Below are 11,869 nucleotides of genomic sequence, written 5' to 3' on the forward strand. Positions count from 1 at the left end.
AGACAAGCCCTCCTTGAGGATTCAGAAAAACCAGCGGAAGAAATACCCTTGACATGCGTTACGACTTATAGCACAGCTTCCAATGCAGTGACTAAGTCCATTCGGAAACATTGGGGCATCCTTGTAAGTAATAATCTGAAATGGCAGAAACCTCTCTTTTCATTCAAAAAGGCAAGAAGCATCAAGGATGCCCTTGTGCACACGAGACCAAGGCAAACATCATCTGACAATACTCCTTCTGTATTACAGGTTTGGGGGCTCCCAAAAGTGACAGGCCATTTCCCCTGTGGTCAGTGCAGTGTATGCCATCTTACGAAAACCAGTAAGACCTTAGATCTTGAACAGGACAAAGTGTGGACCCAGCGGGCACACACGAATTGTAACTCATCAAACGTGATCTATTTACTAACATGCCCGTGTGGCATCAGATACGTTGGTATGACCACACGTAAAATAAAACAGCGTATTGTCGAACATAGAAGTAACATCCGCTGTGGGAAAAACATCACTAAAATGACAGAACATTATGCACTTGTCAAACATACCCCTGACGACCTGAAATGGACAATTATTGAACAGATTAGACCAGGGAATAGGTCTGCGAATATCCTCTTTGAAAAAGAACAACGCTGGATCTATCGCCTTTCAAGTCACATTATGGGATTCAATGATAATATTCCTTGGGGTACAGTACTAAAACGCTGAACATTACATTACATTAGATTACATCACTTGTATCATACAATTTATTAGTAAAATGAACAGTAACACCACTATGCTCATTTCCCGGCATGTCATTCCAACAATCGACATCACCCAAATGATTACGTTAACAACAGACCTCCTGGTGTTTACTGATTTATTTATTTTTTAATCATGTAACTTTATTTTTATACATTTTCCAGTGAAATGAACATTAACATCATTATGCTCATTCCTCTGCGTGTCGTTCTAACCGACTTCATCCAAATAACCTCGTCACTAATGGAACTCTTGGTGTTTATTGGTTTCCTAGGAAACCGTTGTGGCCGCGTATTACTCTTTACACAGGAGGCGAGCGCAGCAATCTAATCCTCCCCTCCCGCATCACATGATCGGCGTGAAGCACGCTACGTCCCTTTACTGAGGGTAGCAGTCTAGTCTTCTATTCTCGCACTAACAGAATCACGTGTTGTGCGTGATGACGCTACGTTCCTCGATGGGAAGAACGCCTTCTATTTCAGTACACCTCCCGGCCCAGACGCTAACATTCGAGTTCTGAAGGTGGACCAAATAGGTTCTCCGTGGGCTGGTGACTTTGGAGTAGTAAGTAGAGGTCCTGATTTGCCCAATCCCGCTCCACATCTACCATGTAAGTTACTTACGTTTATTATTTACTTTTTGTTTAGCGTGTGACTATAAGTCCCGCCCCCCACCCGGACTCATGCAGTGACGTTGAATTCAACATCACGTAAGCTTCTACATCTCTGTGGCTCCGTGTGGGTGTTTACCAATCAGTTTGCCAATACCTCGCGTCTCCATTCACAAAGCCAAGCGTTATTTTATTTTTTTTCTGCCTCCCATAGTCAGCCAGAGTTTAACGCTGATTAATAGTGTGAGGGCAGGAAGCTCTTGTACCTAGAGTGCACCTCACGTGAAAGTTTACCCTTGTTGCAATTACTTATCACTAGGGCACAGCACTCTTTGGCACAATTGACTAGTGCTTATTAGCAGCACGAGAAATCCACTATACCGGCACGGGCTGATACAAGTGTTAACTCCCGGTGTTTCAGGTTCTTTTAAAATTCACCGCTTATGAGCATGAAGTTCATTCACAAATCTGTTTGAATGTCCATGGTCTGTTCCTTGTGAATATTTATGTATGTTGTGAATCACTGTTTGTTTTGTTTTCTCTTTTACTTCTGCCTTGTTCCAACAGAATTGAAAGCTCTCAGAAATCCTGAATGGTTATTTTACAACAACCGTAAGTTTTAGCGGTTCTGGACCCCACAGGTCAGGGTACGCCTTAGCGAGCGTATACCACCGTGGTGGTCCTCCATTAGGTCCTGAAGAATGCTTCATGTAGTATCGTGAGAAGCAGAAACATGTTGACCATCTTATTCACATTGCACCTTTCTTAGGACGTAGCTGGTCCATTTATTACCAGAGTTCTCACGTCCACCACACTATTTTTAACTGTGTCCAGTTGACCACTATTAAAAGTTGTTTATTGGTTTAAATTGCGACACATTTTAAAACAGCACCATCACGGATCGCACTACCCTTACACACACAAAAAAACAAGCTCCGCTGTAAATCAGGCGTCGTAGCACACCGGGGAGACATTCGGTCTCTCCGGTGGGAACCCAATGATGAAGCATGTCACCAGCTAGGCTGGTGAGTGAGGGTTCTTCTAAAAACAAAGTGATTCACCCCTGTGCTTTTCTGAATATCTCAGCACTTGTCAAATCCTAACGGATACACTCTTTTTTTGTTTATATATACTAGCTCCGGGGGATTAAGAGTGGCTCCAATAAAATTTCCCTCTCTCTCTTGTTGTTAAATTATATGGTGAAAAACACTCCCAGTCAGTCTGTCATATTAACTTTATTTCGGTTCAGTGAACCATAAAAGTGCACAGTACAAAGACATCTTAAATAGATTTTTATTTTTTTATTCATAGGTATAAAACACATCCCAAAGGCAGTCTAAGATGTTAAAACAAAACTCCAGTCATCTAATACATCAATTAACAAAATGCTACCCCCAAAACGAAGATCAGAACCAGCGGGACAAAACGCTCAACAAGAGAACCCGTGAAAATGTACTCTTAAAGCGTTCGCTATGTCACCCAGAATTATCTGTATTATTTTCTAATAGGGGCAGCTCTACAACTTCCTGGGATGGCTACGATAAAATTGTGCACTTGCAGTATTAAACAATATAGAAATTTTGTACACTATAAAACCTAAATGGGTTGCATATCTTACATCAATTACGTAGCTGTATGGCTTGATGTGGATTATGGATCAACTCCACCCAATGTATCCCAGGACCTACCACCTGTTTAGAGGGCTGAAAATGCAGGTAAAATGAGCCTCCCAGATGTCACCGAGGATCAAAGAATTAATCTGGGATGAGTCTTCCGAGAACATTGGACCATTTATAACTTCCCAGAAGGTTTTCGTATCCTTTAAGGACACTGCTAACACCAGATCATTCCATGCCCCGTTCTTTAGTTCCCTTTTCCTCTGTTCAATCACAGATTTGTAAGTATTCCTAAGGGTTTTTATTTGCTATATACCCTGGGGGGATAGTGTGTAGAGCCACTTTTATATCTTTATGGTCTTTTGTGCATTCGTTGTTAAGCTATTGCGCCAATGGTAAATTTTTAGGGGGGCTCCGCTTTACAAGGGCCAAAGAAATTGCAGAGCAAAGTGCTTCATAGTTCTGTACTACTTCTGAAGGGGTCCTTTCCTGTTCCAAAAAACTGGCTATCAGCTTCCGATTTCCAGAAACGATATTATGCTCAACATTTTGGGGATCTACCTAGTCCCATTTCAGCCTAATTCCCTTATTTTGATAATGCTGGATAGGTGGTTCTTCAGGTCGCCCTGTTCCAAAACTTCCATTAGGATGCGCTATGAGAGGGATATGGTCACTTGCACAGTTTGGTGTAATTTTAAATATTGCACAAGAGTAATAAAAATGCTTGTTATCAACATAAAAACATATCAGAGACCCAAAGTTTCTTGTAAACAAATTACATCATAACCTGACACGTAACTCAGACAGTCCTCGTTGACCAACTTTGTACAGATACCCGCTATGTTCCACAACACGATTCTAAAAGGAATATTCCTGCTATCCGGAATTACATGCCCCTTTGCCTCATATTCAAACCCGCTGCTATTAAGGGTGGAGGAGGGTAATACCTCTTCCCTATCCCCCTCCTTCAAGTCCACTTCCTGTGGTGCGATGGTTGTCAAATCTAACCTTGCCACTACACCCAGTCAATTGAAAAGGTTATACTACAACAAGAATGTGTAATGATTACGCAAAAGCAACTACAGATGAAAAAAAAAACAGGGTACAACATAAGAGCGATGCCACAATTAGTCCCAATTGCTGCTGTGCAAAATGAAGATGTTCTTAATTAAGAAGGTATTACAGTACTTGAATACTAATGAAAATAAATGAATTTAACTAGACTACACAGTATGGTAGGTGTATTGTAAAATTAAAAGGGATATACAAATAGTGCACATAAGGAAGTGGTAAACGTAACTGTTAGTAAAAAGAGATGGTTTTTCATATGTTGTACAACTGCGTTCATGATGAAAGGTAAAGAACTGTTGGTCACTACCTATGCTTATGCCTTTACAAAGATATCATACAGTGCTTCTTGAAATGTTGTATTACCATAACCAATTTTGCACGAATCTAATAAATACAGCAGAATTTTCGACTCTTCGTCATTAAGTATATTTGCCATACCTTCCCGTTAAAAACTTCTCACCACCACCTACCCTCAAAAAATTATCACTCTGCTTGTAGTTGTCAGCCTCTTAAACTACTTATTAGGACTACAGAAGGCAACTAAATAAACACAACTAATCAATGATGAATCATAACAAAACACAAGTTCATCTGATTAGTCAAAACTACACACAGACTTAACCATTATGTCACCTTGACAACGAAGCTCATAAGCAGTAATGGATTTGAATCCAAACTCTCAGACCAAAAGGGTTCCATGATCCAAACTCTAATTGTTGCAAACCATTCACACGAAAACAATCATTCAGCTGTGTAACGGTGATGACTAAATTAATAGAACGTAACAGAACAATACCGCCTTTATTCTGCAACTTTTGGTGGATCACAGAAGGGACGTCTAGATGTTTAGAGCCAAGTCATAAAACGTACGTGAAATAATTATGGAATTAGCAGTTCAGATATTTGTCAGTTTCTGGAGTATTTTAAATATATCCAGAGATTATGGATAACTGGAGGAAACACTGGTTCCTTAGATCAAGATTACAGAAATATGTCATTAAATGCCATCAGCTTCCTCAAACTGGTAGACATCCCTATTGTTGGTGATCCTCCAAACAAGCTGTTCGATGTATAGAGATAATCTCAATCTGGGGCGTTTGGCTGCCTAACACCGTTTATATAGTGCACATTGTTCCACAGTTTCTTTTTTTTTTATTTAAAAAAAATGTAATGTATTTATACCTCGTTTTCCTCAGGGAGTGTTGTAAAAGCACACAAATACCAGGGTCAGCGATGAAATCAGACTGATTAACTTATGATAAGTGGCATTGAAATTGTTAGGACGAAGGAAGATACCTACGAATCTTGAACCAGCGCCACTTAATAAACCACTAATTAAATAATATAGGGCAGGAAATCATGAAAACTGCCCAGAGAACGAAAGGCTCTTTTGAAATATGTTAAAGAAATCCCAACTGAAAACGGACAAATTACGTATGCAATGATGTGCACCTGCTAAAAAGGAAGCAGAACAATTTAAGATTTAACAAAAAACAAACAATGCATTGAAAGCTATGACCTTCACTTCAGTTTCTTATTGTGTATATTATGGGAATAGAGTGTGTAGATCAAAGGGGTGAAACTATTTGAATTACGGTTCGTCTTTACCGTTGTCCCAAGATATTTCTATGCAAAGAACTGATAAACAGAACAAGGTGACATGAAAATCATGCGATGTTTCTTACATTAACCTTAAACAGAAACCTAGTTCGCTTTGAATAATACCTGTTACTGCACTTGCCACATAAATATACATCTGTAAAGATTCTCTAAATGGGTATATTGGAAAATAAAATAAAGGCAATTAAAAAAATAGATTCCATTGACAAAGGCATCATATCAGGTGTACAACTGCCACTCAGGTTCCAATGCATTAATAACACCAACGATGATGTTAGAACAAATTTACTGGGATTAATGTATGGGGGGTGTGATCAGTCTGGATGTGACAATTTGGCCACAGACCTGTTAGGGTGCAAGGAACTCTCTGTGGAGTTGGGATGCAAAAGGGTACAGGTATGTGTATAGTTTACACAGGCCTGGGCGTATGCAGACAAGAAATGTGTGTGTGGCAGGGAACGCGATGAGGAATAGCGAGTTGCGAACGCAGGTGGATGCTGAACTTTTGGACTGCTGTATTTCAAAGGCGCACAGGGTTTTTAGGGTGCATGTGTGCGAGTTTAATGAAACTCCCTTACCTCTGCCTCTGGCGCTGGCGCCGTTTACTCCGGCGGGGGCGGCGGGTTCCTTCCTCGCCTTCTTGCTGTGCGGTCGGACGCTAGAACGCAGAAAGTGTCTCTGGTCCGGGGAGGGCTGAACGGATGGCTGAAAATCCTGCTCCCCCTCCTCCTGGGGGTCCCGGGAAGCTGCCTCCTCCTCCTCCGTGGGCTCCTCTCCCAGCGCTGCGGCCGCACACCTTTTGCCCAGCAGCTTCTTGGCGGCCTCGTCCTGGCCCAGCTTTACAGTCATTCTGAGAAAGAGAGAGCATAGGCGTGAGATGGGGGCGGGTGACTGGGGTCAGGGCTGACAAGGGTTAGGAGTTAAGATTCCCTCAGGATCCAACCCAGACAAGTTCTAACGAGGGCTCTTCCCAACATGGCGGCCGTTGTTTGTGACAATCCCCGCCGCTGTCCCGGGCGGGCGGGCTGAGTGTAGGGACTGGGGAGCGGGTGCAGAGCTGGGGTGTCCCCTGGCGTATCTGAACCCCGTCTGGGGAGTTAAGTCCCACAAGAAACGGGACAGCGCTGATGGGAAAGGCGCAGGGACGTGAAGCCTGGTGGCTACCATGGTGTGCGCATCCGATGTCTAACTACAGATATGGCTCTGGGACGCACCCCCTAATGTCCCTGCTCCACTCTTGCCTCTGACCCTATCACCGGGGAATGACCCCCACCCCCGACCCATACTCACAAGGGCCCCGCGCTGCTCCTATTTAGGCAGGGACGCTGCATGGCCCGGATTCCCCTCTCTGTACTCCCACTCCGGGGCTCCCTATTCGAGCATTCGCGGGCCCTCGGGTCCCTCAGCCACGGACCTCGGGACCCGCTCTGCCCATCTCGGATCGCCCCTTGAATGTTCCCAGCAAAGCCTTCCACTACGGGCGACTCCTCGGCGCAACTCCGACTACGTCATCAACCTGCACGGTCCAAAAAGTGCCAAAGCATGGGCACCCCAAAACGGGCTTGGGAGGAGCAGGAGTCACTGAAAGAGTCGGGCAAAGTAATTCGGCATTTGCCCCAATGAAGCGTGCTTCAGAGGGGCACCTACTTCTCAGAGATTAACTTTGAAGCGTGTTTCAGGCTATGTTAAAGCACGCAAAAAGCCCTAAAGATAATGTACCAAAACACGCCATCCGTTATGGACAGGCCCGTGACAAATACTGGAGAACCATAGTCTGTTAAAGCATTTAATACCAACCTGTCGCATTTCAAAAACAGATAAAGTATTAGATAAAATCTCTTGAAGCACCAGTAACGGACAAATATACTAACACTTAAATGCGCTCATCTACACATCAACAAAAAATAGGGATCAAGAGTTTTAACGGCACATCGGGGGCTGCGTCATCACCCGGGTAATTGATTTTGTACTGACTTGTTAAATCTGCATCAACCGACCAGGACAAGAATAGCATTTGCAGTGACCGTAACGGCTAAAACAATTTTTAGTAGTAGTCGGTGGGAGCAGATGTATTTGTTTAAGACGGTTGGGGGAAATTTTCTTGGCACCACGTACGTTTACCTACTCTAATCCAAGCCAGGACACATTAAAAGTTGATTACTTTCAAAATTAACTATTTAAACTTTCAAGACTATAGTTTCGTTTGCCATACACCCAATCAGCACATGACCACATATTAATCTATGTAAGAGTCCTCACATACCATTAATGAAGTATAGTAAAACCGAGAGATGTATCTCAAGGTGTACTTAACGGCCAAAGAACAATGTAAATAATACCACATATTTAAAATTAGCTCAAATTAACGATACGGCATATAATGTACCTTAAACATAAAGAGTTTGCCAAAATGCATTCTCAACTTACTGCAACCCAATCGTAAGGAAACAAATGTATGTACTTTAGAGGACAACGTAAAAAGGTAAATCGGAGTATCCAGTAGCAGATAAACATTGGCAGAATGACAACTATCAGTGCAGTTAGTGTCTACAGGGGTACGCAATGCAAACGATCCAAAATTCTTGTGCACCCATAGCTGAATATATCTTCTCTCCTACCGCGAAAAACACATTTGCTAAATTCAAGGTCCAGTGACCATTGAGTTACACTTTAGCTCCCCCCTGGCTTTTTGGATGACTCGTGTTAACTGCTCTAAAGAGAGTTGCCATATTTGGCCAACTGATCAGTGTAAGCATTACACAGTAGGATCTCCCACCATGATTGCTCTCCACAAGGAAGTGTGCCCTGTTCGTTCACTAAAATGTACCATCTATGCAACTTCATGTCTTGTAGGTTATATGATCCTACTTGAATATTATTGGAGCGCGCTACTTATTGATACAGCAAGCCTCTTATGTGGGCATGAAAGTAAAATGCAACAAGGACTGATGTCCGCAACAACGGAAGCTTGACTGCATTCCCTATTTTCTTAAGATGCAATCAATTTCAGGAGCAAATAAAGGAAATGCAGTACATGGTAAAACAAGTGTCTCGGTCGGGGACCTATCTCATGTGACAAACCAGGCATAACGCCGATTTCAAAGAGTAACCCTTTTCCCGTACATCTTGATTCTTGAGTAAGGCCTGTGATGATTATGGTTGTCAGCTAAGGTTTTAATTGTAAAAGTTAGATACAACTCAGATTTGTAATAACCCTGCCGAGATTTCATTTCCCAAATTTACTTTATAATTGGTTTATATCAAAACGCAGCCACTCCTTTCTATTAACGAAGATTGTGTATATGCCAAGCAGCATTGTTAAAATCCATACATAATGCACAGCTGCAGGGTGTATCTTTGCTTTAAAAAGTGGCACCACTTGTGTACCACAAGTCATCATCTGTATTAGTCAGTTTACGATGATCACATCCTTCTGGCGTAAACAAATACAGCTCTCTGCTGCTGCTCTGGCTGTATTTGTTATGTGTGGATGCTGATAAGCGAACGAGAACCCCAAACGTCAGTCACGAAACAGCAATGTGTGCTACCGCATAGGTGTCAAACGCAAATTTCCACAAGAAAACATTTGACAAAACACATTGTAACCATCCAACACTGCAGAGGTGCGTCGTATAAACTGGATTATAGTCGGGTCATTTAACTGAGATATGCAGGGTAACTTCAGTCAACCCCATAACTCAAGAGTAGAACATAACAAAAAAACACGACTAGAACACAATACCATAGCACAACTTAAGCTGAATTGTACCTCAGCCTGAGCGAGACGGTAACCAAGAACCAGGTGGAAAGTCAGTTGACTGCAGGAAGCACTACGAGGTCAGACGATACATTATTCAAACGTTGCTACCATAGCAATGAAATAATGGTGTTAAAAAGGACTTTTCCTGACTTTTGAAGAATACAAAAATACACACACACACTCATAATAAAGAGAATACATTAAACACATTTATTATATACTACAGTTAAGAGAAACGTTAACTTAATCGTGTTTTTTTTAAATCATGCTACTTATGACATGTAATTAACAGATCGTGCCAGCGTAAATCCAACGCAGCGTCTACGTTATTTACATTTTGAAAATACATTATTTAAAAGTAACTGTGAATGTTAGAGATTACAATAACTTAACAGCCAGCTACCGGTGACAAATCTGTCAGATCAGATTATAACGGTTAATGACTGCGATTTTGAAGTCCATTTTAGAAACTAGGGGCGTTTGGAAACAGAGCCCATCTTTGTCCTTGAAAAGTAGGTTCAGCGCAAGAAAAATGATAATATAGCTATGCATAAATAACAGGTACAATCAAATGTATTAATACGATAAGAACGGTTATATACTGCAAACCCTTTCATATTTATGTGTCGAAACAGTACATCATGACCCTGTATATGTATAATCTTTGTCAATTACCTCTTAAGTATTTGCCTCTTTAGCACACAAAGCTAAACAAATGAAATACAGTCACCCAACTAAACGACCACAGAACAATTTTTCCAGGGCACCGCATTTACAAACACGAGCTTTACTGGATTAGGGTGGAGCTGAAAGAACGGAAAGCAAACATCTGGGTCGTGGAGTGAAGGCAAGTAGTATTGGGAAGAAAGTCACTGGAAAGAATCAGGCTGCAGACACATTGGAAGAATAGCCCACTTGAGGTAAGGAGTATACATTGAGATTAGGACAGCAAAAGCTGCCCTTCAGGGGCATCAATCAGAAGACACCAATGCATGCAATACATAATGAAAAGTAGAGCAGGTCTAGCTTCCAGCGCCTCACCTTGTTCATCAATGCCTTGAGCGCGGGTTGCGGCTTCGCCGCCCTGCCCGGCGGACCAATACCCGACCCGGGCAGGTTGGGGGCGAACCCCGAGTGCAATTCTCTTTATGTTCGTAGCCCCACTCGGGTTCAATGAACACTGAAACGAACACAACTTGTGTCCCTTCAGCACCGCAGACAGGCTGGAGGCAGCTTACTACGCGCGAGACCCGCCTCCAGGAGAACTGAGCTTCCTGCCCAGACTTCCTGTAGCTACCAAACAAACTACACGATTGGTTGTGACTAAGACAGATGTGAAGAGTGCGCTCTGGGCAAGGGGAGGGCTACCATTCCAGCCAATAGAAATTCTCTCTGCTGGCGACACGCGCTGGAGTAAAACAGGAAGTGTTTCGTGAATGGACGGTAAGAATCCACAGACGCACCGATTGGGTGCCTTTTTTGTTTTTTTAATGTTTGTTTCTGTTTTTTGCTATTCGCAGGGTAAACGCCGAGTGAGCGTGGGCTTCGCGCTAAACTCGAAAGTTTATGTTATTTAGTCCTTCATGGAACATAATACAAGACATCCTTCGTAGGCGACGAAGAATTAGGCCCGGCCGCTAATTGGCTTTGAGTTCTTTGATTGATGTTCTCCTTGACAGCTTCCCTACAATTAATTGTCAAATGATAGACATAAAAGAAAGACCAATCGAGCATTACAAGAACTGTGTTGATCAAGAACGCCGATACAATCTCTCTGCTGGCGAATGGCTACAGAGGTCAAAATAACAAAATCAACGTCACCAATCTGCGACACCCTATTTTCAGCTAGTGTTGCGTATATATAAACTTATTACATACTGGGTATATAGACTGCTGAGATGCAAGAATCCGCCAGGCGGAGATGTTTTTAAAAGCATTAAACCAACGCCGCAAGAACGGTATTACTCGCAGAGAGGAACAACATACAATCAAATAACGGCTATGAGTAGAACTCCCTAACATTCGAAATCAATGACATTGTTCATGACGTCCAGAGATGAACGTCATGAACAATGGACATCGATCAAACCCAATGCAACACCTCCCCATGTTGCACAAAAAACCCCAATACAAGTGCTCATTAAACTAAACAGGCAAAATTACAATCCAATTGTAACATAGCAAAACACTGTGAACAAAGTGAAGAAAAGAGAGAAAGAAAGAAAACAAAAATCAATACAATACGTAATCATTCAACTTAGCAAGTAAAACAACATTCCTTTAGTTGCTTAGCACCACATTGTTTTGTAAATCTAATGAATCCCCACCAGTAGAACAACATCTTTGTTCAATTTTAATTCTGGGAGACTCCTGCACTGCAAAAAAGTTATTAACGTCTGAATTAGCACTGCAATCTTGTTTGTTAACCAAATCTCCATTAAGACACAAATC

The 11,869-nt window shown here is 42.2% G+C and overlaps 1 protein-coding gene across 4 annotated transcripts in view; it reads right to left on the reverse strand.

Annotated features, from left to right (window-relative positions):
- Window positions 1-10,682, reverse strand: part of CRAMP1 (cramped chromatin regulator 1) — a 1,093,426-nt gene extending 1,082,744 nt beyond the window's left edge. For 2 of the 4 annotated variants that reach the window (XM_085628165.1, XM_085628163.1), the window contains exons 1-2: window positions 10,460-10,682; window positions 6,237-6,508 (exon numbers count right to left, since the gene is read on the reverse strand). In XM_085628165.1, the coding sequence (XP_085484291.1) occupies window positions 6,237-6,507 (271 nt within the window). In that variant the 5' untranslated portion in view covers window position 6,508; window positions 10,460-10,682. Of the gene's footprint in view, window positions 1-6,236; window positions 6,509-6,948; window positions 7,177-10,459 lie in introns of those variants that run through there. The other 2 variants (XM_085628164.1, XM_085628162.1) reach the window with 1 other exon arrangement.
- Between the last annotated feature and the right edge of the window lie 1,187 nt (window positions 10,683-11,869).

The sequence above is a fragment of the Triturus cristatus genome, chromosome 10, assembly GCF_964204655.1.
Source record: "Triturus cristatus chromosome 10, aTriCri1.1, whole genome shotgun sequence".
Classification (NCBI taxonomy): Eukaryota; Metazoa; Chordata; class Amphibia; order Caudata; family Salamandridae; genus Triturus; species Triturus cristatus.